Source organism: Peromyscus eremicus, chromosome 9 (genome assembly GCF_949786415.1).
Source record: "Peromyscus eremicus chromosome 9, PerEre_H2_v1, whole genome shotgun sequence".
NCBI classification, from domain to species: domain Eukaryota; kingdom Metazoa; phylum Chordata; class Mammalia; order Rodentia; family Cricetidae; genus Peromyscus; species Peromyscus eremicus.
Genome location: NC_081425.1, coordinates 59107691 through 59134866, shown reverse-complemented (window position 1 = coordinate 59134866; position 27176 = coordinate 59107691). Strand labels below are relative to the sequence as shown.

Below are 27176 nucleotides of genomic sequence, written 5' to 3'. Positions count from 1 at the left end.
CCATGAGAGGAGGGAGAGGGGAAGAGCGATAGACGAGGACTAAGAGAGGAAGGGTAGAGAGAGAGGGAGAGAGGAAGAGAGAGAGAGAAAGAGAGAGGGAGGAAGAGAAAGGGGGAGGGAGGGAGAGAAAAGGGAGGGAGAGAGGAAGGGAGGGAAAGGCATAAATGTCAGGGTTATATAGGACTGAGAAGCTGGGGCCAGTGAGCTTGAGAGGTTTCAGGTAGGGGCAGCATGGTGATAAGAGATGAGAAGAGCCATAGGTACTGAGTGAGCCTGGAGGCTAGCACGCACTTCGGTATGCTAATAAGCACCACAGATACCTAGTTGTCAGGAGTTTCTTTCGGATCTGACAGTAGCACAGTGTTTATCCCTTGAAGCAACGCTACTTTTTTTTTTTTTTCAAAGAGACTGAGCCATTTTACATTCCCACCTGCAGTGTATGAAGGAGTTTCAATTTTTCCACAGCCCAGTCAGCATTTACCCTCTTTATTATAGTCACTCTATATTTTATTGTTATTATATTAACTGTCCACTGTCACCGGAGATAGCGAAAATATTTATTTGCTGGGGATTGGAAACAAGATCGGACAAAAAGGCCTAGGTTCAAGTGTGGGTCCTTTAGTCATACAACACAAAGAGAAGATTGACATCGTGATACCAAAACCCCTCAAAAAAGCCTGTATGAGTCTCTTCTTTCCTTACCCCCATACCCCACTACATAGGGCTGGCAGTGTGACACGGGGAAGTCTTGCTCAGCAGGGCCTGCTCTTTAGTTCTCCCCCTTAGATAGTAGTTCTGACAATGACTTGGGCAATAACCTACAGAAGCCGCTGGGCTTCCTTTACCTAGACCTGAGAAGTGGGAGTTACGGCCTTCTGGAAAAAGGACGGGGAGGATGGAGAAAACTACAACACCCAGGAGTCCACGCGGTGCCGGCAGGAGCTGGTGCTTAATTCTGGCCGATAGCACAGCGCCCTCCCCGGTGCATTATTGTTAAAACCTAGAAGCGAGTCATCTGCGCGCATGCACAGTCTCTCCTCAATTAGTTTAGCTTCTATCCTTCTTACAGGTTCCTTTCCGGCCGGGATGACGCAGGCTTTTCCCCGCCCCATTCTCTGGAGTCTGGAGAGGATGGGGCATTGGGCAAGCGCGTTCACAGATTTTATGGGGGGGTGCGGGGGAGGTAGGCTAGGGGACCTCGGGAACAGAGCGCATGCGTCCCAGCGGAGCTGCAAGGCTCCGAGAGTTTACGGGAGGGGGAGGGGGGACGGGACACGGGGCGGAAGTGGCTGCTGGATTGACGCACGCGCATTGGCCGCCAGGGCCCATCCTCCGGAAGTGGAGCGGCCGCCCTACGGCAGGCCCCGCCCCGGCCCCGCCCCCGCTCCCCGCCCCCTGCTCTCTTAGGTGGCGCCGGCTTGCGGCCGGTGTGGCGGTGGTGTTGCTTCCAGAAGCCGGAGCGGGCACGTTCCCTGGACAGGCGGCAGGGCTATGGTCGCCAGCTCCCGACGGCCCGCTTCGCATCTCAGTCCGATCCTGAGCGCGAGCCTGAACTGTCTCCTCAGCCCAGCCCCCCGGCGCGGTCGGCTGCTCCCCGGGCGCGCCCCCTCCGATGGCGGCGGAGATTCAGCCCCAGCCCCTGACCCGCAAGCCGATCCTTCTGCAACGGGTCGAGGGGTCGCAGGAGGTGGTGAACATGGCGGTGATCGTGCCTAAGGAGGAGGGTGTCATCAGCGTCTCGGAAGACAGGTATGGACTGCTTGCCCCTCCGCCACGCAGAGGTCTGGTCGGGGTTTGGTGGGAGTGGAGACCGCGCCTACTGGTTCGGTTCTGATCGCGTCGGCCTCGGCTGCGGGGACTGGCCCCTGGCATAGTCAAGTGGCCCTTGAGCTAACGGTGCACGGGACACCAGACCGGGGTCTCGCTTTGGAGATGGGAGGGGCAGAGGGAGGAGCCGCCCGGCCTTGCAGGTGTGTTAGCTTGGAAGAAGCCCTCTGCACCGGCATGATTTGGGGACGCTAGTTCGTCCAGTTCTTAGCTCCCCAAACGAGAAAGGGAACATCACTGCTTTCTTCTATACAGTCCAACGATCTGTGTATCTCCAGGACATCTTTCACCGAACTCAAGGACTATTACATTGTGAAGAGAGTAACTTTGGGCTTCTGCCCTGTGGTGCCTTCCTTTCCTAAAACCTTATGTCTTGGAGTTCAAGGGGAAGTGTCTGGAACTTGCAAGCCATCACTTTTGCAGAGAACTACTTGAGTTCCTTCCCATTCCCTGCTTCCTTTCCGTTTGCTTAGTTAGCAGAAGTACCCCTAGTCGTTCTGCCTTCAGTATTCTCCCATGCACTGCGTGCTTGATTTCCAGAGGAATGCCGCTTGAATGTAGGAACTGGGGTAATAGATATGACATTACTACTTGGGTAATATCTACAAGCATTGTAATATCTACAAACAATTGTAACACGGTAGAGGCATGCGACTATCTGGGTTTTTAGCTTCAACCAAGTAGTTAGGTTTTCTTAATAGAAGTTGGTACCATGCTGAGGTAGTTTTCTTCCATAATGACTCTTAAAATTGCAAAGGTAGAGCAAAAGTGTTCACTTTTTTTTAAAATAATGTTTCAGCACTTTCTATGATGTAAACTCAAACATTTTTACTTGATTTGCTTCTTAGGTCCTTGAATATAGCTAGGGAGAGTGTATTACATGTGTATATTACACATTTACATCTGCATCGTGCTTGACATAAATGGCGTCTGCTTCCTTTCCTATGTAGATCCATGGGGAAACATTGCCAATGTATGTTAAATGTCAGTCAGTCCGGGAAGAACAGAAGGAATTGAGTGAAGTGGATGTGGGAGCCTTTTGAAATTCATAAAGAAATCTTATGACAGTGTTTAAGTTTTTCCTTTGGTGTCACATGCCTAGACTGCATCAGACTTTCTGGGCATACATTTTTTTTTTTTTTTTGTCAAAGAATTATCTTCTTGGAATATTTTCCATAAAATATATTGAAGAACTATATTGATAAATGTCCTTTTCCATTACTAGATATGAAATTGATTCCCAATTTGTAAGCAATTCATAAGTTCATTGAATCAAGTTAGACGAGGAGAAAGCTCGTCAGACCTGCGCTCCTGTAGGTTAGTTTGGAAGCATCTGGTTCCCATTCTAATGGCTTTTCCTCAAAGGAAACAATGTTAGTGGAGGTAATAGTTCAGTGTCCAGAGAAGCTAACGGTATATGTGGAAGAAAGAGAAGAGTAAGTTTCATTTCATCACAGGACGAAAGAAGTGCAGTGTTTAGTTATCTTTCACTTTCCTAGTTTGCAGAGTATATAACAGAGTTTATCTAATTGTGGAGTTACTGTTAAATAGACCCTTACAGAAATCCGGGGTCCTTGGCGCCGTACAATTTATCATTCAAGTTGGCAAGTCTATGCTTCTTTGGGCCACTCAACCATGGACGTAACTGTTTTAGGGAGCATTTTTAGTTATGGTTTTCACTAAAAGAGAATTGATCTGTTGTTTTCTTGCTTTTCAGAATCAATGTTAGTGCCTCTTGATATAATGCTAAAGATAGGAAGACAGAATATCGATTTTTCACCAGCACTTATAAAGACATTACCATTAGCTGCTTTGCCAATTCATTATTGAACCACGAGGGTCAGCTGCAAATAATGTCACATAGCATTGTTCTTAGGAGATCCTCATTTTCCTTTTTCCAGTCTGACTCATTATAGCCTGTATGTGTGCCTTCGGGAACGCTTAACAGTCTTTGTTTGAAACAGTAATATATATATACTTCGTGTCTGTTTTGTGTTCTTTGAACTAGCTAGGGAGCTTTGTGTGTCTCATGGATTGTAGTGATCTATGTAGTGCCTGGCCCGCTGGAGTCCCTCAATATTTGTTGTATCAGTGACTGTTATAGGCCCTCCCTCCACCCTGTTTCTGGAAGCACAGGATCTTAACTACTGGATTTAGTTGATATTTGTTGAGTGAATATTTCGATGACCCACGAGAACCTTATGTAGACAAATACACATTTGTGGGGGAAGTATTGGACTAGGTGGCCTTAGACACTTTAAAACTGGGAAGTCCAAGCATTGCTTCATTCATCCTGTTAGACAGTTGAGTTACTGATGTGTTCTCATTGTGTGTGTGTGTGTGTGTGTGTGTGCATGGCAGTGATGCTCACAGTTGAGGAGCAGAAACTTTAGAGTATAGGTTTTTGTTTTGTGTATATGTGTGGTGCTGGATATGGAACTTATCTAAACCTTGTGTGTTCTAGGCAAGCATCTGCCACTGAGTCACACTCCCAAGCCAAGAATATTATGTAATAAAACAAAACCACTACATTTAAGATACAGTATTGAAAAGAGAACTTTCAGACGGGGAAGAATGGCTGGGCTCCACAGCCCATCTTGCCCTCTCAATCTCTCTCCCTTCCCAAGGTTGTCACACTTGAAGTACATTTTCGTTCTCAGTCTTCTCTTCTTAGGAAGCTGATGGTTCTCAAATTCTCATACTGAAGAGTAGGTCAAAGAAATCTTCCCTTTCAAGTTCACTGTGGCACAGCTGGGACAGCTTGGAACTTTACATGATATCAAAGGAGGAAATGTCGGGAAAATAAGAAATAGAGGAACAACTGAGTCACCAGTCAAGCTCCCTGCACTAAGGCAGGACCTGCTCCCAGACTCACTGGCCTTGCAGATGCCTTGGTGGTAGCTAGGTTCTGTTCACAAAGGCTACACCAAACTCCAGGATCCAGGGTCCCTCATTGTCCTACTTCTTTTCAGGCTGCCCTTTCTGGGCTAATGGTGTTTCAGTGGTCCTTGTGTAAGAGCTTCTCCATTCAGGGGCTGGAGAGGTGGCTCAGGGGTTAAGGGCCCTTGCTGCTCTTGCAGAAGACCCTACTTCGGTTCTCAGCACCCAAGTGGTGGCTCATTACTTCCTATAATTCCTGTTCCAGTGGAGAACTGGATGTGATGCCCTTTTCTGGTTTCCTAGGGCTCCAGCATTCATGTGGTGCACATGCATACATGCAGACAAAACACTAATACATACATACAAAATAAAAATTAAGAAAGAAGGAAGGCCGTTTGAAGAGCCTCTGTGCTCTGTTTTAGTAGAGCCTAAGGTGAAGAAAGCAGGCGGGACCTCTGTCCAGGTGTGACCTAGCCCTGTTAGGATCCTTATCTTGGTCTTAGTTAGGTTTTTATTGCTGTATTAAAGACCTTAACCCAAGGTCTCAAGCAACTTGAGAAGGAGAGGGTCTATTTCAAGCATGAAGGGAAGTCAGGGCAGGAATGTGGAGGCAGCATTTGAAGCAGAGGCCATGGAGGAGTGCTGCTTACTGGCTTGCTCTCTGCAAAGCTTGCTCATCCTGCTTTCTTATACAGGCCAGGACCTGCCCGGGGTACCACACCTACAGTGGGCTGGGCCCTCCCACATCAACCATTATTTAGGAAAATGCTTTCCCAGACTTGCCAGTCTGGTGGAGGTGTTTTCTCAGTTGAGGTTCCCTCTTCCCAGGTGATTCTAGCGTGTGTCAAGTTGACAAACTAACCAGCCCAGCTTCCTAAGTTCGTTCTATACATACTTTAACTCAGGGCAGCTCTCTTACCATACAGAGTCTCTGTAGTTAGTAGTTTCTGGTAGTTATTGAAAGCTGACATTCTCCTCTGCTGGGTGGGCAGAGAAGTACAGCAGTCTCTCCCTCAGATGGGTGGTGTTAGGAGGGAGAAAGTGGGGTAAGCCAAGCCTGATGGTGCAGCTATCCAGAGGCTACTCAGGGGTTGAGTTAGTAGGATTACATGTTCAAAACCACTGCAGCAATTTAGGGAGACCCAGCCTCAAAATAAAGTAGTGAAAAATGGGTAAGGGTATGTCAGTGGTAGACAGCCCTTGTCTAGTATGCACAAAGCCCTGGGTTCAATCCCTAGTACTACCAGAAGTAAGAACAAGAGCTTTGGTAGAGGAAAGGGCATTCTAGAGAGTGGGGTAAGAGAAACCAGCACCTGTGGACAAGCCCTAAGGATCTAGGTAAGACTGTGGAGCCAGCCTATACTAGTCACAAGCAGTTCCGAGAGTTGCTGTACCTCAAGGAGTCTAGAAAATGAGTGTCTCCAGAGGAATAAGTAAATCCAAAAAGAAGAAAAAATTACTGAAACACCTGGGTGCAAGCATTTGGGATTCTTTTTTGGATAAAATGACTTGTGGAGGCTGGGGATGGGGATGGTAGGATGAGAGGGAACCTGAAGGAGGGCGGCCTGGTTTGATTTCTGTTGCTGTGATAAAGCACTATGTCGAGAGTATCTTGGAGAGGAAAGGTGTTATTTGGCTTACTGGTCCAATCGCAGACCATCATTTGGGAAGTCAGGGCAGGAGCTCCAGGTCGGAGCTGAAGCAGAGACTAGGAGGAGAGCTGCTTGCTACTGGCTTGCTCTCCATGGCTTGCTCAGCTTTTCTTATACAACCCAGGACCATCTGCCTAGTGGCTGGGCCCTCCCCCATCAATCATTAATTCGGAAGATGCCACATAGACATGCCTATAGGCCAATGTGATGGAAGCAGTTCCTCAGCTGAGGTTTCCTCCTCCCATATACTTTGACTATTCACAATCAGCCCTTTCAGCAGCTTCCTTTAGGGTAGAACTCATGAATAATGGGACATACTTACATCTCAGAAAAAGGAAATCTGGTGCCCAATGGCTAGCACAAGGGAGACTGTCAACTCCTTAAGTGAACCTGATTTTGATTTGTAATGGGCTGTTTCCCTTGGCAGATGCTTAAAGCCGAGCCTCAGGGAAACTCAGGGAAGCAGCTTGCTTTAGGCAGAGAGAACTATTCTCCCTGGGGTGGAGATGGCAATGAGCTGGACTAGAGAGGGCTTGGATTTCTATCTTTAAAGCTTTACACCCCTAAGTCTCTCAACTGCAGTGTTTCCAAATGGCCTTCATTACTTAATTTTATTTTGAAAAAATATGTTAGACTTTTTTTTTTGTTTTTGTTTTTGTTTTTGTTTTTTTGTTTTGGTTTTTCGAGACAGGGTTTCTCTGTGTAGCTTTGCGCCTTTCCTGGAACTCACTTGGTAGCCCAGGCTGGCCTCGAACTCACAGAGATCCGCCTGGCTCTGCCTCCCGAGTGCTGGGATTAAAGGTGTGCGCCACCACCGCCCGGCTAGACTTTTATTTCTTACAAATCATCATAGTGTTGGTTAATTTGCTACTAATTCTTTCGTTGTGAAGTGAAATTGCACTAATACTTTGGCCACAGTCCAGCTCAGCTATGTAGATGTAATTCTGAACGGTCTTATTAAATAAGAAACAGAGCCAAATGCAGAGTTAAAAGCCCAGAGATTGAGCAGCAGCCAAGAGCTAAGACCACCCTCTTACCCCTTGCTGTCACTGTCGTCCTTCCCCTCAGAAAGAGACCTACTTCCTGTGTGTCTGTATTTTTTTTTAAAGATTTATTTATTTATTATGTATACAGTGTTCTGCCTACATACATGCTTGCAGGCCAGAAGAGGGCACCAGATCTCATTACAGATGGTTGTGAGCCACCATGTGGTTGCTGGGAATTGAACTCAGGACCTCTGGAAGAACAGTCGGTGCTCTTAACCTCTGAGCCATCTCTCCAGCCCGTGTCTGTATTTTTATTGACTTTCTCTTCTGCCTTCTCATTGGCTCTAAACCCAACCACATGACATCCTCATCACTGCCTGTCTATACAGACCTCCAGGTCTCTATGGTTGGTATTGAGATTAAAGGCATGTGTCTCCAAGCTGGCTGTGTCCTTGAACACACAGACTCTGCCTGCCATGTGATCGGATTAAGGGCGTGTGCTACCACTGCCAGACTTCTGCTAAATGGCTTGCTCTTAGCTCTGACTCCCAGGCAACTTTATTTATTAACATACAAATAAAATCACATCTCAGCACAAATAAAATATCACCATACAGCTAGGCTCGTGATGGAGTTTTTGTACCATGGATTTTATAACATTTGCATATACTTTTTGAAAGAAGGGCAAATCAAGGTTTTTCCTACAATTGAAGCCTAGTTATGAAAGTTGAGAACTTCTGAGAGTGATGGATTGAAGCCCAAACTAATTTTTGACTATGTGAACTTTATTTAATGGCATAAAATTCGTCAACTTTCATCTGTGCACTAGAGAGCCAGCACTTGGCACCAGTCCTCCCTTTTTCAAGTCCCAAAGAAGGAGTTTACTCCATGGGATTGTTGAAAATGAGGGCTTTACTCTGCATTCAAGCTTCGTGGGTGCCCAGGAATCTTCAGGGGCCTGCCTGTGTGGCCCTGAGGTCAGGAGCAGGCTGACTCTAAGATCTTCGTGGGAAAGCGTGTATCAGCTTACTAAGGAGGCCTCAAGGCTGCTGGCAGCTCTGAATTTCTTTTATATTGTGGAACCGGATTTTCTGCGGGACTGTACAGATCTTAATCACTTGGATTGCAACATTGGAAAGTGCCAGGCTGGCAGTTCTGACACTCTTGACATGAATGATTTTGAGCCTATGATACATACCCCTAGTACAGAAGAGAAGGAAAAATCCAGAAGACACTTGAGAGCGATAATCCTGTCCAAGCAAAGGAGATCAAAACTTTGAAAAGCAATCCTACTTTTTACTTACACGGTGTCTTTTCATTGCTGTTTTTGCTTTGCCTTTTGGCAAAGAGAGAGGGACTTTTTTTGTTGTTGTTGTTTGTTACTGAGAATCATCTTGATGTCATTAAAAAAGTTTGGAAGAGTGGGAATGTAGTTCAGTTGGTGGAGAGCTTGCTGAGCATGGAGGAAACCCTGGATCCACTCCAGGACCAAATAAAGAGAACATGGTGGGGCACCTATAGTCCTTATAGTCCTTAGATCGAACATGCAGGGACCTATAGTCTGTGCACTTGGGAGATGAGGCCAGAGGAGCGGAAGCTCAAGGTCAGCCTTGGCTTTCTAAATATGGAGTTTGAGGTCAGCGTGGGATACACTGGAAAAAAATTAGTTTGGAGTTTGGAGGAAATGAAGCCACTTTATGGCATTTAGAAGTTAGTAAATTGTGATTTAATACAGGAGTATTAATCTGCTGATAGCTGTAGCATTAAACTGAATGGTATATAGTATATACTTATTTACCTGAGACATAAAGGCCACGAAGCCGGCTGTTCTGCTCAATTACACGGTTAGAACAGAGTATCAGGATGCTGAAGGAGGGGACCACCCCCCTTCTCCCAAGCAGGAGGCCTCCGGTTAACCATTAGTAAAAATTAATCCAGGGTTCTAAGAAATAGCCAATAAGGCTGAAAGAGCAAAGGAAGTGGCCTACTTGTCCTCGCCAGGGGTGCTGCTCTGTGCTCTTCTGTTTTTAATTTTAAATTCTTGGAAGAGACCTGGGGCAGAAGCTGAGACCCCAGCCAAATCTAGTTTCCCTCCTGCTCAGCCTGAGTCTTTTCATCTGGAAAAGGAGGGAGTTTGTGTCTCAGAACTCCTTTGTGCCCTTGGGGTGACTGGATGAACAGAAAGTCCAAGCAACCGCCTCACCCCGAAATCACAAGTGAAAAAGAATACAGTGGGGAGAAAGCAGCGTGCTTGTGTGAAGTTGTCCCTATTTCATGGAGCAACTGGGAAGCAATGCTTTTTGGAGCTTTTAGAGAGCAGTGGCTATTTATTCCTGGCAGAACTCTTCCAGATGTATTTGTTTTGTTTTGGTGCCTAATATCCAGTTGAACAAGATTCACTACATTTCTGCTTCTAGATGAATCCTTAAGTTTCAAGTAGTGAACATTTAGCTCTGGGTAGCTTGCTAGCACCCAGTCAGGGCCTGGGTGTGCAGAGTAATGTTTTGGAAGCTTTTTGACCACAAATCATAGTATTTAGCACCTGCCTCCCCCATCTCACCTCCTCCAAATGAACTGGGGCAGGGAATGAGATCCCAGCCAGCTCTGCTCTGACCTTGGCATTTCCTGGGTTTTCTGTGCCATGAGATGGTAGCCTTCTCATGTGACAAGCACACTGACTTTTTGCTGTTTTGTTTTTTCTTAAGTCCTGATCATCTCCCTTCTGATTGATGTCCTGACCCACTAATGGGCTGGGAACCAGAGTTCAGAATTCAGGCAGCTCTCTAGAGGGGCTGCTCAGGTCTTTTCTTTGCCTTTATAGTTTTAGTTTTGTGTTTTTTCAGAGTATGAAACACAACTGGGTGTGGTGGTGTGTGCCCTGGAGGCAGAGGCAGGTGGATCTCTGTGAATTTGAGGCCAGCCTGGTCTACATAGGGAGTTCCAGGACAGCCAGGGCTATGTAGAGAGACCCTGTCACAAAACAAAACAAAATATGCAGTTCAACTTGGAGGCCTGTCCCTATGAGCGGCCCCTATCTCTGGTCTTCCTCAGGGACCAAAACCCTATTAGGCTACCCTATGCCTGGTCTTCCCCTTTTTTTGAAATGAGCACTATAGTTCTGGAATCAATCCAGTTTGAATGGAAGTAGAATTCACAAAAAGCTGGGTAGTTGCTTGAGTGGCCTTTTGGCTTCCTGAGGTGTGTTCCCTTATTACTGATTTAGTACTTGAAAAATGATGCATCTCACCTACTTGTGAATGTCATTGCTGACGTCTGTATGAGGAAACTTTCCTTTATAGCTAGACAGATACACCTGTAATATGATGCTAACTTAAAGATTTCAGTGCATTTTCTTGTAACTACATCTTTTCGTTTTTATTCTTTTTAATTGAAAATAAAGTTATTTTCATATAATATATTCTGATCACAGTTTCTCCTTCCTCATCTCCTCCCAGATCCTATCCACTTCCCCACCCTTCCAGCTCCAGGCCTTTTCTTTCTCTTAAGAAAACAGTATCTTTTCTCTAATTTCTAATGACCACTTTAATTTTAAGCAATCATAATAATTCTTCTGGAATATTCTTACATCTTAAATAAAAACATTATCACTACAGTAAAGAATGGCTGCCCATAAACCTTAGCACACTGACTGTTGTCTTATATTACCTTCTAGCAGATGTCCTGAAGCAGGCTTCAGGAGTACGATTATAATCATGCGCGTCTGTATAATTGCCTCTACTTAATACTATACCAGGAGCGAGCTAGTCTTTAACTGTTCTTTTGAGTGGGGATATGGTTTTCTTTCCTGCAGTATTCACCGGTGTCCTAACTGCAATGGCCTGTATGTGCTGGGCCCTTTATCTTCTTGCCTTGTCTTACTGTAACAGCTGATTTCAAATACAGTGTTTAACAGGATTGAGAATGGGTGGTGTAATACAAATCCTTATCTTATTCCTGATTTTAGTGGAAGTGCTTTGGGTTTTTTTCCGTTCAGCAGGATGTTCACTCTGGGCTTGTATATTTTATTGCCTTTATTATGTTGAGATATGCTCCCTCTGTTCCTAGATTCTCTAGGATATTTATATCATGAAAGGATGTCGGATTTTTTTCTTCATTTAATAAGATGATCATTGGTTTGTGTCCTTGAGTCTATTCATGTGATGAATTCAATTTATTGATTTATTTATATTGGACATCCCTGCATCTCTGGGATGAAGCTGTCTTGATCATGGTGGATGATCTTTTTGATGTGTTCTTGAGTTCACTTGGCAAGTATTTTACTGAGAATTTTTGTGACCATATTCATCAAAGATACTGGCCTGAATTATTTCTTTTTTGTTGGGTCCTTGTCTGTTTTTGGTATCAGGGTAAAATGGCTTTGTAAAAAGACTGGGAATGCTTTTGCCATCTGCAGAATAATTTGAATAGTATTGGTGTTTGTTTTTCTTTGAAGGTCTGGTTGAATTAGTGCTGAATTCATCCAGCCTCTACTTTCTTCAGTTGGGAGATTTTTAATTTCTGCTTCTATCTCATTGGATGTTATGGGTCTATTTAAGTATTTATTTCATCTTATTTTAGCTTTGATAGGCCATATACTCAAGAAATCCATCCATTTCATGAAGATTTTCTAGTTCTGTGGAATACAGATTTTTAAAATACATCTTTATGAGTCTCTGAATTTTCTCAGTGTTGGTTGTGATGTCTCCTTTTCATCTCTATTCATTTGGATCCCTACCTTCTTTCTTTTGGTTAATTTTGCTAAATATTTTCTAGCAATATTAAGCTTTTTTTTTTGTTTTTTGTTTTTTCAAGACAGGGTTTCTCTGTGTAGCTTTGCGCCTTTCCTGGAACTCACTTGGTAGCCCATGCTGGCCTCGAACTCACAGAGATCCACCTGGCTCTGCCTCCCGAGTGCTGGGATTAAAGGCGTGCACCACCACCGCCCGGCAATATTAAGCTTTTGAAAGAAAGAACTCTGTTTTTTTGATTCCTTGTTTTGTGTTTTTGTTTCTATTTCAGTAAGTTCAGCCCTAATTTTGGTGATCTCTTCCAGGCTACTGTTCTCTGGAGTTCTTTGTTCTTGTTTTTCCAAGGCCTTTGGGTGTATTATTAAATTACTAACTTGAGATTCCCTCAGATTTTTTGATTGTAGGTCTTTGTTGTTAAAGTCAAGATGCGTTATAGGAAGGGGCATGCACAGTAAGAAGAGTGACTGTATAACCTAATCAAACAGTCAAAATGGAAACCACTCAAACTATGTCCCTTAGTATAACCAGCTCCTCTTTCTTTAGTCCCCATAAAAAGAGACCCCGGGCTGTAGCCTGGGCCCTAGAATAGCCTTACTCCTGTGGCCTGCTACCAATTTTGACAGTGTGTCCTTCTTTAATCCTCACAATTGTTTTGATCCAAATAACATTACCTTGCTGCTTCTGCAAATCTATACGTGTCCCTATTTTCAATTCTTTGGGTAAGAGGTGCAGTGTTAAAAGAGGCCATCTGCTAGTTACCTTGAAAATTCATTGAGATGCCATGTGTGGGCTACCTGCCTACATAAGTTACTAGTCAGGGAAGCCCCACAGGTCCCCATAAACAACACAGCCCATTGGCGTTGCTCTTGATTGCCCACCATAACTAGATGGGAAGATCCTCCTGCTGAAGACACAACACACTGTAGGACGGAGAGACCAGGCTGGAACTGATCTGAAAACTTCTTTTCTGTTGGCCAGCTTTCATAGTGCTAGAAGGTGCTGTCCGGCCACCTGAGGAGAAGAAGAGCTATCAGTGACATTACCCATTGGTGAACTTCCTGCTAGAGCAAGGGGCAATAGTGGCCTGGCTGTGAGAGTTGGGGGTGGCTAACCAACCACTTTTGTATTGGATTTGAGATCTACTCCACAGGAAAGAATTCTTGCCTGGTACTGTAAGTCTGGTCAGAGGCCCTCGAGGAGGACACACTCCTGTGGTCTTGCTCAATGGGCAAGTTGTCAAACTGCCTTCCAAATGTTGATGTTTACATACAGGTAGTGGCTGCCCTCTGCCTTGGCCGGAGAAGCTTCTCCCTGTGGTGCTCAGCAGTTAGTGCAGAGACTCTGAAACTAGTCAGAGTGCTGAGAAGAAGCGACTGTTGTGGCTTAGCCGCTCTGCATTTCACACTCATGTCCCCACCCCTGGCCAGGCACAGCACAAAGAGGAGGGCAGAAAGAGTGTAAGAAGAAGCAGAGGGTGGGGAGGGTGCTGTGCAGTGTGTCCTCTGGATGTGACACGGCCGTCGCACTCGTGAACTCACGGCAGCTGTGACGACCTGCACAAGATCAAGCGAACCAGAGCAGTCAGTGTTCAGTCAGGCAGCTCTAACGAGACTGGGTGGATTACAGCGGGGTGGGGGAGCCGTGGTGACATGCAGTGGGGGAGCACCTGGAGGAATAGGGGGAGAGAGTTGGGAATGGACACGTTTAAGATACAGTATTTTATTTTTTTGAGACAAGGTTTTTCTGTGTAGCCCTGACTATACTGGAGCTTACTTTGTAGACCAGGGTATCCTCTACTCAGATCCCCTTGTCTCTGCCTCCCAGGATTAAAGGCCTGTGCCACCATGCCCAGTAAGATACGTTGTTTGTTTTTCAACATTGTTTAAATGTATGGAATTGCCAAAGAATAAATAAAAGGTCTTATTTATTAATAAAGAAAAAGAAAGTCCCTTAAGATTGCCTCAGCGCCCTTTGGTGTCAGATGCATACATTCAGTGTGTGGTGAATTGGGCAGTCCAGTCTTTCTTTTTTTTTTTTTTTTTTTGGTTTTTCGAGACAGGGTTTCTCTGTGTAGCTTTGTGCCTTTCCTGGAACTCACTTGGTAGCCCAGGCTGGCCTCGAACTCACAGAGATCCGCCTGGCTCTATCTCCCGAGTGCTGGGATTAAAGGCGTGCGCCACCACCGCCCGGCCCAGTCTTTCTTCATGGGAACACTTTAGTGGGTTCTGTGGGAAGCTCCTGGGACGTTTGAGTTGGAGCTGCATTCTAGGTCTAACTCGGAGTGCACACTGTTTTGTTAACTCCCCAGGAAAAGTCCTTTTGGACTACTGCTGAGGAGTCAGAGATGGATGTGAATTGTGGGTGCATATAGTTCTTCACATTTTCTTCCTGCCCACCCCCACCAAGCCCAGAGGGTCCAAAAATGGCAAAGATAAATTCCCCTCTGTGAAAGGTTGGCTGGCTGTTGAGGTGGGGTATGTGTTATTTATTCATGGCTGCGATAAAATGCCTGACAAAAAGGCAAAGGAGAGAGGCTTTGTTTGCCTTGCGGCTGAAGAAAAACCACAGTCTGTTAAGATGAAGAAGGCATGGTGTCAGGAAAATGAGCTGGCCACATCACATCTGCAGTGAGCATGAGCTGGCCACATCACATCTGCAGTGAGCATGAGCTGACCACATCACATCTGCAGTGAGCATGAGCTGGCCACATCACATCTGCAGTGTGAGCATGAGCTGGCCACATCACATCTGCAGTGAGCATGTGCTGGCCACATCACATCTGCAGTGAGCATGTGCTGGCCACATCACATCTGCAGTGAGCATGAGCTGGCCACATCACATCTGCAGTGAGCATGAGCTGGCCACATCACATCTACAGTGAGCATGAGCTGGCCACATCACATCTGCAATGAGTATGAGCTGGCCACATCACATCTGCAGTGAGCATGAGCTGGCCACATCACATCTGCAGTGAGCATGAGCTGGCCACATCACATCTGCAGTGAGCATGAGCTGGCCACATCACATCTGCAGTGAGCATGAGCTGACCACATCCCATCTGCAGTGAGCATGTGCTGGCCACATCACATCTGCAGTCCAAAGCAGAGGTGAATGCTTGTGCTCTTTTCTGTCTCCTTTCCTCACTTTCTGTTCAGCTCAGGACCTGAGCCCAGGGGATGGTGCTGCCCACAACCAGAGTGGTCTTACCTCCTCAGTTAGATCTCTTAGAAAACATCCTTGTAGACATCCCAGAGGTGTGTTTCCGTGTCGATTCTGAATCCAGCCAGGTTAATATAAAGATTAACCATCATAGGTGGTGAGTGTGTGCCCCCCCCCCCCCCCCCCCCCCCCCCCCCCCCGCATCTCACTAGCTGAGAGCTAGCCACAGCCTCAAGTGGACTCAGAGTTATGCCATTTGTTGCTGTCTGTCCCAAGTTTATTTGTCCTTCTTTATGCTAATGGCCAACTATCTAATTCCTTTCAGTGGTGGCAAATTTAGTAAGTTTTTGAAAGGGGATCTTAGCCAGGATGTGGCGGTACACACTTAATTCCAGCATTCAGAGGCAGGGGCAGGCAGATCTCTGTGAGTTCCAGGCTAGCCTGATCTAGAGCTAGTTTCAGGAAAACCAGGGCTATACAAAGAAGCCTGTCATAAGCAAAGCAAAACAAACAAACAGAAAACAAAAAGAAAGGAGGATCTTTCTATCTTATATTTCCCAAACTGGTCACAAATCCCTGGGCTCAAATGAGCCTCTTGCCTCAGCCTCTTGGGCTACAGGTGTGCCAGCATGCCTAGGTTACTGGTGATTTTCAATGTCTAATCATTGATTTGTTACTCTTAAAAACTCCCATTTTTGACTGAATTTAACCTGTTTCACCAAGAATGCTAGTCGTAAAACAGTCGTGTAGGTAAATATTCAATGCAGGCACCAACAAGTAGGGACTTAGCTCTATTCTGTGTGCTTAGTACCATGCCGGATACACAGCAGGTACTCAGAAATTATTTACTGAATGTAGACTGAAGGTGTCTAACCACTAAAACTGTTGCTGGTGCTTCATTTAGTCAGTTTGCATGTATAGTATTTGAAGAATACATGTTTTCACAGTAGTTCAACATTTCACATTTTATAAGTGAGTGATGGTCATTATAGTTTTTAATTCTATGATTTTTAAAAAGTGGTATCTTCTGTTTTCAGAGAATCTCTTCATCGTTAAGATTCTCTCTCCTTTCCTCCTTCCCCCTCTCTTTCTTTCTTCCTCTCTCTCTCTCTCTCTCTCTCTCTCTCTCTCTCTCTTTCCCTTTCTTTCCTTCCTCCCTCCTCCTTTCTTCCTTTCAACAGGGTTTCTCTGTGTAGCCCTGGCTGTCCTGGAACTCACTCTGTAGACCAGGTTGGCCTTGACCCCAGAGATCCACCTGCTTCTGCTGGGATCAAAGGTGTGCACCACCACTGCCTGGCTGAGATTTTCTTCACTGAGACATGAAATGTCTCCCTAACTGAAAGATAATCTTACATCTGTAGATGATTTTCATTTGTTTATTTTGATTGTTTTATTGAAAATAGATTATTTCTCACATAATATATTCTGATTACAGTTTCCCCTCTCTCTACTCTTCCTAGTTCCTCCTTCCCTCCCCTCCCATCTGAATCCACTCCCTTTCTGTCTCTCCTTAGAAAGAATAGGCTTCTAAGAGATAATAATAAAATATCACAAAGTAAAATACAATAAGAGAAAACAAAACTAACACATCAGAGTTGGACAAGACAAACAGAAGGAAAAGAGCCCAAGAGAAGGCACGAGAATCAGACACCTACTTGTTCGCCCACTCAGGAATCCTATGAAAACACTGGAAGCCACAATATATAGAGAACCCGGTGCAGGCCCTGTGCATGCTGCTTCAGTCTCTGAGTTTATGTGAGCTTTGCTCATGTTGATTGGTTTTCTTGGTGTCCTCCATCCCCTCTGGATCTTACATTCTTTCTGCCTTCTCTTCATCAGGTTTCCCTGAGCCCTGAGGGGAGGAATTTGATGGAGAAATCCCATTTAGGGTTGAGTGTTCCAAGGTCTTTCACTTTTATAGAGCATTTTTATAATTGACAGTTTGTTTTCATGCTTTAGCATTTGATTCTTACTATAGTACTGTGAAGTAGTAGTTCCTCAACACTCTTGATTATCTGCTTCATCTGTTAAGATTTTATTTTTTATTTTATCTGTATATATGAGTGCCTGCATGTATGTATGTCCATCATGTATATGCCTGGTGCCCTCAGAGGTCAGAAGAGGGCATTGGATCCCTTGGAACTGGGTGCGAGCAGTTTAAAGCTGCCATATGGGTGCTGCGTACTGAACCTGGGTCCTCTGCAAGAACAGCCAGTGCTCTTAACTGCTGCGCCATCTCTTCAGTTCCCTTCTTGATTCTTGCTGGCTGGTAAGTTAACTAGAATCTTCTATTGTTTTTTTTTACAAGTTTTGTTCAGATGTCTACCCTGTCTCCCGTGACTCTAGACTGAATTCTGTTTCGTTTGAGCCTTTGCCAGGCTTTACCAGGATTGGTTTAGGTCTAGGTATGTGCTCAGAGATATAAGGAAGGAAGACTGATGGAGGTGAAGCAGGGAAGCACAGGCTTCCTCTTTGCTTGAAAGGGGTTCTCAGGGAAGGAAGGAGCCCTTCCTTGTGTTTTCCCTGTGCCCGTTGTCTTAGCTGGTTGTCACCATCTGGAGCTGGTATAGCAGCAAGGAGAGAGAGCCTGAAAATGTGTGGATATGTTGCATATAGCTGAAGAAAAGATGGAGAGAACCAATTGCCACGTCGCCAACTTTGGAGCTGACTTACTTCATGACTCCTAGATAGACACTGTCACTTTACAGGAAAGGAATGGAGACCCAGAGAGCTCTAAATGGAGTGACCACCAGCGCTGATGAATTCACTCTTGAAGTCATAACTGTAATGTGGTTACTGATTCCTGCTCTGGTGGCCCCTGTTGTAGTGGATAGCATTTCTGTAAACAGCCTTGCTTGGGTTTGAGAGGAACTGGATTGGCAAGGGCAAGTGTTTATGTTTGAAATAGTGCTAGATGGTTCCTAATTATTTGACGATTGATCACCTCTGACAAACACTGCTCTGAAATTCTTACTGCTGCAAGGCATGGTGGCATCTGCCACAATCCCAGCATTCAGGAGACAGAAACAGGAGGATGCTATGAATTCTAGGCCAGCCTGGTTTCCATAGTGAGTTTCAAGTCAGTAGAGCTATGTATGGAAACAGAACCTATCTAAACCACAATCGAACAACAAACATCAATTCTTACTTCTTTTTTATTTTCTACTTTTCTTTACCTGAGGTGAGGGCTAAAACAAAAGATGTCCTGGGGAAGGTTCTTCCTGGTAGCACAGTGGTTCAGTACTTCCTCTGCTTGTCTGCCTCATCTGCAGAAACACCGAGGAATATGATTGATGGTGGTAGGATTTGGGGCATCTTCTGGAATATTTCCTTAAAATGCAGATTGATTAACAACAACAACAACAACAACAAAACCCCCTTCAGTCTTTTGTTACTGTTAAAAATTCTCCAGCTGTTTTTCCCCTCATAGTGTCCTGGTGAGGGTGCTTTAACACCAAGAGTACCACAGGTGACGTTGTATGTTCCCAGTTCCTGACTTCTCTGTAAAGACAACTCTTGATTTCTGGTTGAGTGCTTAATGATTGGTTCCTCTTTTTAGAGTTAAATGTGGTTGTGAATGCAGAACTTGCCCTTTAAACCAGCAGAGATTTTCTTCAAGAAATCCTCTCAAGTCATGAAATTGGAAAGAGTGTCTTGCCGTGGAGTTTAAATTCATAAATTCTGCTGGAGGGACCAGAAACCCCAACTCATTAGCAGTATTCTAAATAAGTTGGTGGGTTGTCCAGGAGTGAGTGGTAGGAGGCTCAAAGCAGCCATCAAAGGCCAAGCTGCTTATGCCTGGTCACGCTGCCATCATTGTGACCTTGCCTGTGGCTGCTCCCCAGTCGTCACTGGGTCTGCCTTTGGGACAGGAAGGAGGTAGAGAGCGGATGGCAAAGGCATCCGCCAGCTGCACCGTTCTCCTGGAAGCTCGGTGACTCCTGTTCGCAGCTCCTTAACTGGAAGTGTGTCACACTGCCACCCCTCATTCACACAAGGCTAGCCCATTGGCACACTGAATGTAATTTGGTGGGAAAACGTTTTGAAAAGAATTTTTGTCTGTAAACTAGTGGAACTTGGGGAGAATAGAATGTCCAAACACATAAAAAAACCTTCTAAACACTGGATGAAGTGCTGGTTCCTTTTGAGTGACAGCACTCTGAGAGGCCAAATATGCATTTACATGTAAGAATAAGCAGGCTTAGGGAAGACCTGAAGAGCTGAAAAGGGAGAATTAATTGTATTGTTTGTGAAAACATTCACTTAACTGACAGAAGCCTGTAGTTAATTTAAAGGATGATGCCTTGAAATCTTGAGATTATAACAGGAAGTTTTGGCAAATGTAAACCACATTCATTTTAGAAAGCCGGTGTTAAGAGGCCTACAAGGTGGCTCAGTGGGTAAAGGCACTTGCCACCAAGCCTGAGGACCCGAGTTCAATCCCAGGACCCACATGGTGGAAGGAGATGTGGAAGGAGAGAGCGAATTCCTTCCTGCAAGGTGTCCTCTGATCTCCACATGGGTGCCATGGCACATGTGTGCCTCCTCTAAATAAATAATAATAATAAAAAGTCAGTGTTAAAAGCCAGTATTATAAATGAACACCTGGAGGAAAAGTATTTGTAATATATATTAAAAACTATGATTTTTCAAAATAAAAGTCTCTACAGATACATAATAACAAAATTTTATTAAAAATCTGAACAGGAAGACATTACAAAAATGTTGGAAATATTAATCTGTAATTGGATCATTACAACTTAAATGCTGAAACACCACTGAGTTTCCCATCTTGACAAATGTTTTTAAAATTGGATAGTATCTAGTCTTACAAGGCTCTGAGGAGAAAAGGAGCCTCTATCACTATGGAGAGCAGCTGGGCCAGGCATGCTGACCAAAACATACAGCATGGCCTTCAACTGGGTGAATTTTAGACAGGTGTTAACATCGTTTCACATTGTGATTAAGAAAAATGTGACACAAGCTGTGTATCTGTGAATATCTAAATTGTTTGGTCCATACAATGCAGTTATTAACAACGTTGTCTATGGACTATTAGATTGCAAAATAGTGTGTAAGCTGTTTTTGTGTAAACTCTTAAATTCCATGTGTGTTGTAAAACTCATAGTAAGAAATCTTGTTAATGGTTTTTGTTTTGAGACAAGATCTCATTGTGTAGTTGTGGCTGGCCTAGAACTCATTATCTGGACCAGGCTGGCCTTGAACTCATAGAGATCTGCCTGCCTTTGAGTGCTGGGATTACAGGTATATGCCACTACTTCCAGTTGTGATTGTTCATTTTTGATGCTTATGTTTTTAAATTTTAAAAGTTTTACTTTATGTGTACAAATGTTTGACCTGCATGTGTTTATGTGCCATGTGTGTGCCTGGTGCCCAAAAAGGTTAGAAAAAGGCGTCAGATTCCGTGGGACTGGAGTTATGGATGATTGTGAGCCATATGGGTGCTGGGAACTCTGGAAGAACAGCCAGTGCTTTTAACCACTGAGCCATCGCTCCAGCCCCATATTTGAAATTTTTGCAAGGGTAAATTGACATGTGTATTTTGCAAGAATGAATCATTGATTCTTTAATTAGTAATCACCTTCCTAAAGGAAGAACATTTGAAAATTAGAGGACATCTAAGCTTGATTCCTCAAATGCTAGAATTCAGAAAGTGATGTTTATGACTTGCCTTCAGGGAGGTGTGAGGGGAACAAACGATGGGTGTGGTAGTGACCAACTTAAATTCTCAGAGAAAGGCCGTCTTCTTTCAGTTCACTGCCGAGTATTCATTTCAACTAGAGGCTGGGGTGGTGTTGAAAGGCCGTTAACAGACCATTGCCAGATCCTGGGGTCTTCTCAGTGATGGTCCATGACAGAACCTGATAGGCAAACAAGCCATAAGATACTTGAGCAATGTGAGGGTTTGGGAGCACCTGCATTTGTCAGCAGGAACCCCTGTAGGATGTGGCTGACCATGATGCTCACTTAGGAGAAAGGAAATGTGTTTGGACAGTTGCTGTACAAGTGCAGGTCAGTCTGTGCAGGGTTCTGTACTTTCTCTGATGTTGAGAAGGAAGCTGTTCTCTTTGTGGCATCCTGAAGTTTCTCTTTCTGTTCTGACCTTTCATTTTCCAAATGAACCCTGCTCTTGTGTGTCTTCCTTTCACTCCTGCTTTCTCATAAATGAAAAGGCATTTGAGCACTTCCCACTCCTCACCATGGAACATTTACACAATAGGTCTTTCCCTAGAACCCAAGAAGATGTAGAAGGATCTCAATTACTACTTGAAAACAGTGGGCCGAGTCTCAAGAACTATCATGCATTATGCCCATAGCTCCTCTGTTGGAGCCCACCGAGATTTTCTAGTGGCTTTACTCAGCAGGACTAAGTACGAGGATGATTGGCCACAGGCCTGGGCACCAGCTGTTTGGAAGGGTCTGCATTTGGTTGTATCAACAGGAGGAGGTTTTTTTGCCTCGCCCCTTGGCATTGTTATAAAAAAAAACCCTCTTGAGCCGGGCGGTGGTGGTGCCCACGCCTTTAATCCCAGCACTCGGGAGGCAGAGCCAGGCGGATCTCTGTGAGTTCGAGGCCAGCCTGGGCTACCAAGTGAGTTCCAGGAAAGGCACAAAGCTACACAGAGAAACCCTGTCTCGAAAAACCAAAACCAAAACCAAAACCCAAAAACAAACAAACAAAAAAACCCCTTTTGAATAAAGTGCTTAGCTGGTAGGTTTTGTCCCAGACCCTCCCAAGGCTATCCTGTGTTTCTGTCTTTCCTCTTGTCATCTAGGTATCTCTTTCTATCTAAATATTTCCCACTTCTCCTGCTCAACAGTACCCTGGTCATAAAAGTAGGGGCTGCTTTCCCACAATCCTCTCTTGAGATATGCAATTGAGCTCTCTGAGCCCTGAATTTTCCATGCTAAATTAAATTTACTGGTTTAATTTTTCTTCTTTAGTTATCATCAAACAGGAAAAAGCTTTTAAAAGGTCTTTACTATATTGTAAACTGGTTTATAAAATATGAAGCTGCATGTGTGCTCCTCCTTATTGCTAATTTATCCACCATTGTTCAGCTGTCTTGGTCTGACCATAGAATAAAATCCTATAATGAAAGCAGCTACATATTTATTGATGTAGATATGTACTTTATTGTTCAAATGTGGAATGCTTTGTAAGGAGAAACTACACGCATTGTCTGAATTCTGCAGAATGTTGAGTCAAAAGGAACCTCTCCCCCCACATATTTACTGCTACATTTTGGCCACATTTCTTTAGGCATATCAGATCAGGAGAGTGGACAGGAAAGAGAATTAGTACGTGCACCACACACACACACACACACACACACACACACACACACACACACACACTTGAGCACTGCTTATGTGCTAGCTCATTACTTCAAGAAGTTAGGGCAGTGGCCAGCTTTCCTCACATGGCTGGCAGTGGTACTGGTGATAAATTAAGAATCAAGATGGAGCTTTCTTGGTCTGTTAATAGCTTCTGAGCTTATTGAGGGCAGGGATTGTCTCCTGTGCCACTATGAGTAGTGGCACAGTAGTGGTACGTGATGTGTGACCAGTAAATTACAGATCCTCCCTGACTTACAATGGGGTTGTATCTGCTTGCTTATGGGAAAGCTGGAGAAATTTGATCTGCCTAAGAGCTGAGTTCCTGAAGAACAGAAAGGATTAAAACAGGATTATGGGACTGGAGAGATGGCTCAGAGGTTAAGAGCACCAAACTGCTCTTCCAGAGGTCCTGAGTTCAATTCCCAGCACCCACATGGTGGCTCACAACCACCTGTAATGAGATCTGGCACCCTCTCCTGTGTACATAATAAATAAATAAATGTTTAAAAAAAACAGGATTATGGAGAAAGGAAGAAAAGAAAAAAGGAAAGAGAACTTCCTGGTTTCCATCATTAATAGAAAATAAAAGTCAAATGCATTAGCTTTTCCACCTGAGCTGCCTACCATCCTGATTCAACAACCCTGCATGTGGCATCAGCTGTTGACCCTCATGCTTTTGACTGGGAGCTGCAGTCGCTGCCACCCAGCTTCCGGAGAGAAGGCCAGACTACAAATCGCTATCCTGTGAACAGATCCACATTCACTTTTACACCACTGAAAAATGAACAAGTCAGAACACTGCAAGCCTGTGGTCATTGGTAGTTAGATGAATGTTTGTGAATAGATGGATGAATGGATAAATGAGTGAACTCACGGAAAAACAACCTGGTCGGTCCTCAATCTGGAGAATTTTATGATTTAGAGATAGTTACTGGATCTTGAAAAGGACTGATGAATGCTGAAAGCATTTTCTAACTGGTAGAGGACAGTGTACCCTGTCTGTCCTGTGTAAAGTGAGCCTGTCTGTTCCTGCCCTCCCCAATGCCATTCTTAGTGTGAGCATTCGTCCCCAGGGAACTGACTCAGATTCTCAGGGAATGCTGTTGGAATCTCCTTGAACACAGAGCATTACAGTTCTAGAAGATGGACACTTGCCAGTGCAAAACAATAAGGTCTTGGCACGCCTCCTCCCTGTGTGTGAATCCTGGAGGAGGGAATGTTGAAGAGGGCTAGGCATGCCACATACCTTTCCTCTAGAAGTAGTCACTTAGCTGCTGTGCCATGGTAGATAAGGGTGAACTGCAGAGCTCCAAGGAGGAAAAAGGCCAATGCCTCACTTTCTTTGATGGTCCCTTCTTTCAGCTGTGACTTTTGTCACAAGATTTCTGCCGATACAGGTAAATAGAATCTAGACCGATTTTTGTAGTGATTCACCCATCCCTTCCAAAATTAGACGGTAGAAGTGAAGTCCTTCAAATAAGATTGGGGATGATTTCCCTAATGCTGCTTCATGTATGGTCAGTCTCCCTCTAGTTAGAAGAAGCATTTCCTTGTTTACTTATGTAGACAGAGCAAATGCTCTTTTATTTTCTATAATCTGGGCTGGTCTTTCTCACAGGTTCCTTCGGTATATAGAAACACTCACACACAGGAATATTCTCAACACAAAACAACAGCTCTCATTTGAAAGGGAGTAAGATGTAATGTATTCTGGAGCCATTTTGAGTGATCATGGCCTGGGGACACAGATTTAGATTCCTGATACTCCATGTTCCAAAGTGAAAGCAGTTCCATGACATGTTACATTGTTCATAACCAAGTCATGAGTCTTGTCAAGTTTACGGTACATTGGTGGGTACACCAGAGAAGCCGTGACAGCAAGGTGGGCTCAAGATGCTCTCCGATGACATTCTTAGCTTGGGTTGGTGAAAGCGAGTGGCCTGCTATGTGGAGGTCATCAAGGAATGGATGTTCTGGAAGGGCAGAGCTGGTCCAAGGTAAGGCAGTGAGACTTCGGACCTGCCCTGTTCCAGTCTCTCTACAGTATTGCTCCTCTAGTTAGTCATTTGGTCTCTGTGGACACAGCTTCTCTTTAGGAGTTCTCATCACATTACTATTCAGTCCAGAAAAATGAGTCTGATGCAGGTATTTCAGTAGCTTTTGGATAAATGCTGTTTTGAAACACTGTGCCCAGATGCTGATTCGTCATCTCTCATTTTTCTCATTAGATGGTGTCTGGATGAGGGGGATGTGGGTGGGCTGAGAGGCTCTGTGGGTAGATGGACTGGCAGGTGCACTAGTCACCTGTGGATCCCTTTTAGCTCAACAGGGGAACAGCTGTGGCCCCTGGCCTGAGCTGAAGAGTGGTAAAGACCGATTCCCTCCTTGATGTCTCCTATTGGAGACTCAGGTGGTTTTTGTCCATCTTGGTCAGGTCATGCTTGTCAGTGCTTCTGGCCAGCTCTGCTTCACTGAGTCTTCTGGCTTGTGTCCCTCACCTAGTCAGGCTTTCTGTGTCTTGTGGGAACAAAAGCCAGGGTGGTAGGGAAAGATAAATGATAAAAGCCATCATTCCGACTTGCCTTAGCTCTGGATTTTTTGATAGGGCTGCCTTAGGCAGGGGATGATGTGGTACAGCTTGTGAGTCAATCTTCACCCAGATCCCATGTGGGAAGTGTGGCATAAGCCTCTGCCCTCTAGATTTCTCTTATCCTGTGAGCGAGCATCCCTTGTAAGAGGGGAGAGTGGACACACATGTTCATGTACTTCCTCTCTTGCTCATGACTGTCTTACAGTCCCCAGGTCCCACTGGCCTCAGCGATGAGGTTCATTCTTTTGGGTAAGGCTTTTTTCTCTCTCTTTCTTACCAGTTCTCTAGCATTTCTGCTAGAAGCTTTGTCTAGAGGACCTAACAGATTGGGAGTTATTTGTATTTAGAACATAGCTTTTAAAAATAACTTTATTAGATGCAGAACTAAAGGGGAATTGATTACCTGGGAAGACAGACTTAGACACACTGAAGGACTATTTTGATTTGAAGAGTCGTAAATGCTCTAAAAATTTTAAGCAGTTTTCAGTAATGAAGTAGAAATGTCTCAGCACTCTGATTGACAGTTATAAAGGGCATATTGAAGATTACAAATTGTTCCTGGTTCTCTCAGACACAATGATCAAGGGCAATTTCCCTTGAGGCCTCTCAAGTTTCATCAAAATAAACTGACAAAGTTTAAATAGGAAAAAACACATTTAAATTTATTGATAGATGTACTAGTTACTATATATATATATTACATTTATTTAGTTGCTTTGTGTAGGGGTGGGTGTGGAGGTCAGAGGACAACTTGCAGGAGTTGGTTTTCTCCTTCTCCTATGTGGGTTTCAGGCTTTGAACTCAGGTCATTAGGCTTGATGGCAAGCACCCTTAACCACTGACTAAGTGCAACAGGAAGACATCATTCTGTAATGGAAGTTGTGGCAGTTTGAATGAAAATGGCCTCCATAGGTTCATATATTTTTTTGGTCCCAGCTGGTGAACTGTTTAGGAAGAATTAGGAGGTGTGGCCTTGTTGGAGGAGGAGTGTCACTGGCAGTGGGCTTTGATCTTGTTCTTTCTTCCTGTCATGTGCTTGTGGGTCAGATGTGAGCTCTTAGCTTCTGCTCCAGTGCCAGGCTTTCTTGATTGCCTGCCATGCTTCCTACCATGATGGTCATGGACTAGCCCTCTGAAACGGTAAAAAAGGCTTTCTTCAATGAGCTGCTGTAGCTGGAATTTTCCTTGGGCCGCCAACCAGCTCCCAAATAAAGGCAGAGACTTAATATTAATTTTGAATGCTTAGCCTTAGATTAGGCTAGTCCCATTAGCTCTTTTAACTTAATCTAACCTGTTTCTGTTCATCTACATTTTGCCTTGGGGCTTTTTACCTTCTTTCATTCTGTATGTCCTACTTTCCTGCTTCCATGTCTGTCTGTCTGGCCCCTGGCATCTCCCTGACGCCTTCTTTTCCTTCTTCCCTTTTCTCCACCTACTTATTCTCCCTGCTTGGAAATCCCACCTATACCACCTCGCTCCCTATTGGCAAGTTAGCTTTTTATTAGACCAATCAGGTGCCTTAGGTAGGCAAGGTAAAATAGCAACACATCTACATAATTAAACAAATGCAATACATCTTTACATAGTTAAACAGACATTTGACAACAAGCTGCCTTGTTCATAGTGTCTCTTTACAACAGTCGAACAGCAACTTAAGACAGCAGTCTATCAAGTAAGGCCGTATTCTTTTGTCTTTAATGAGATATGTATTGGTGGGATTGGGAACAGTTCGTATCCTTTTTTGCAGACTATTCTTAATGAAGGCACAGGAACCCCAGATGGAAGGGTCAAGCCCACTGTGGGTGGTGTTAACCCTGGGTAGGTGGTCCTGGGGTGTATAAGAAAACAAAATGAAGCTAGAAGGTAATGGTGCACGCCTTTCATCCCAGCACTCAGGAGGCAGAGACATGCAGATCTCTGTGAGTTCGAGGCCAGCATGGTCTACAGAATGAGTTCCAGGATATTCAGGGCT

The 27176-nt window shown here is 44.5% G+C and overlaps 1 protein-coding gene across 1 annotated transcript in view; it reads left to right on the top strand.

The window, feature by feature from the left end:
• The first annotated feature begins 1383 nt into the window (after nucleotides 1-1383).
• The window catches only part of Wdfy2 (WD repeat and FYVE domain containing 2), a 143472-nt gene continuing 117679 nt past the window's right edge, over nucleotides 1384-27176 (top strand). The window contains exon 1 of the mRNA XM_059273504.1: nucleotides 1384-1749. Coding sequence (XP_059129487.1) covers nucleotides 1613-1749 — 137 coding nt within the window. The 5' untranslated portion in view covers nucleotides 1384-1612. The remainder of the gene's footprint in view (nucleotides 1750-27176) is intronic.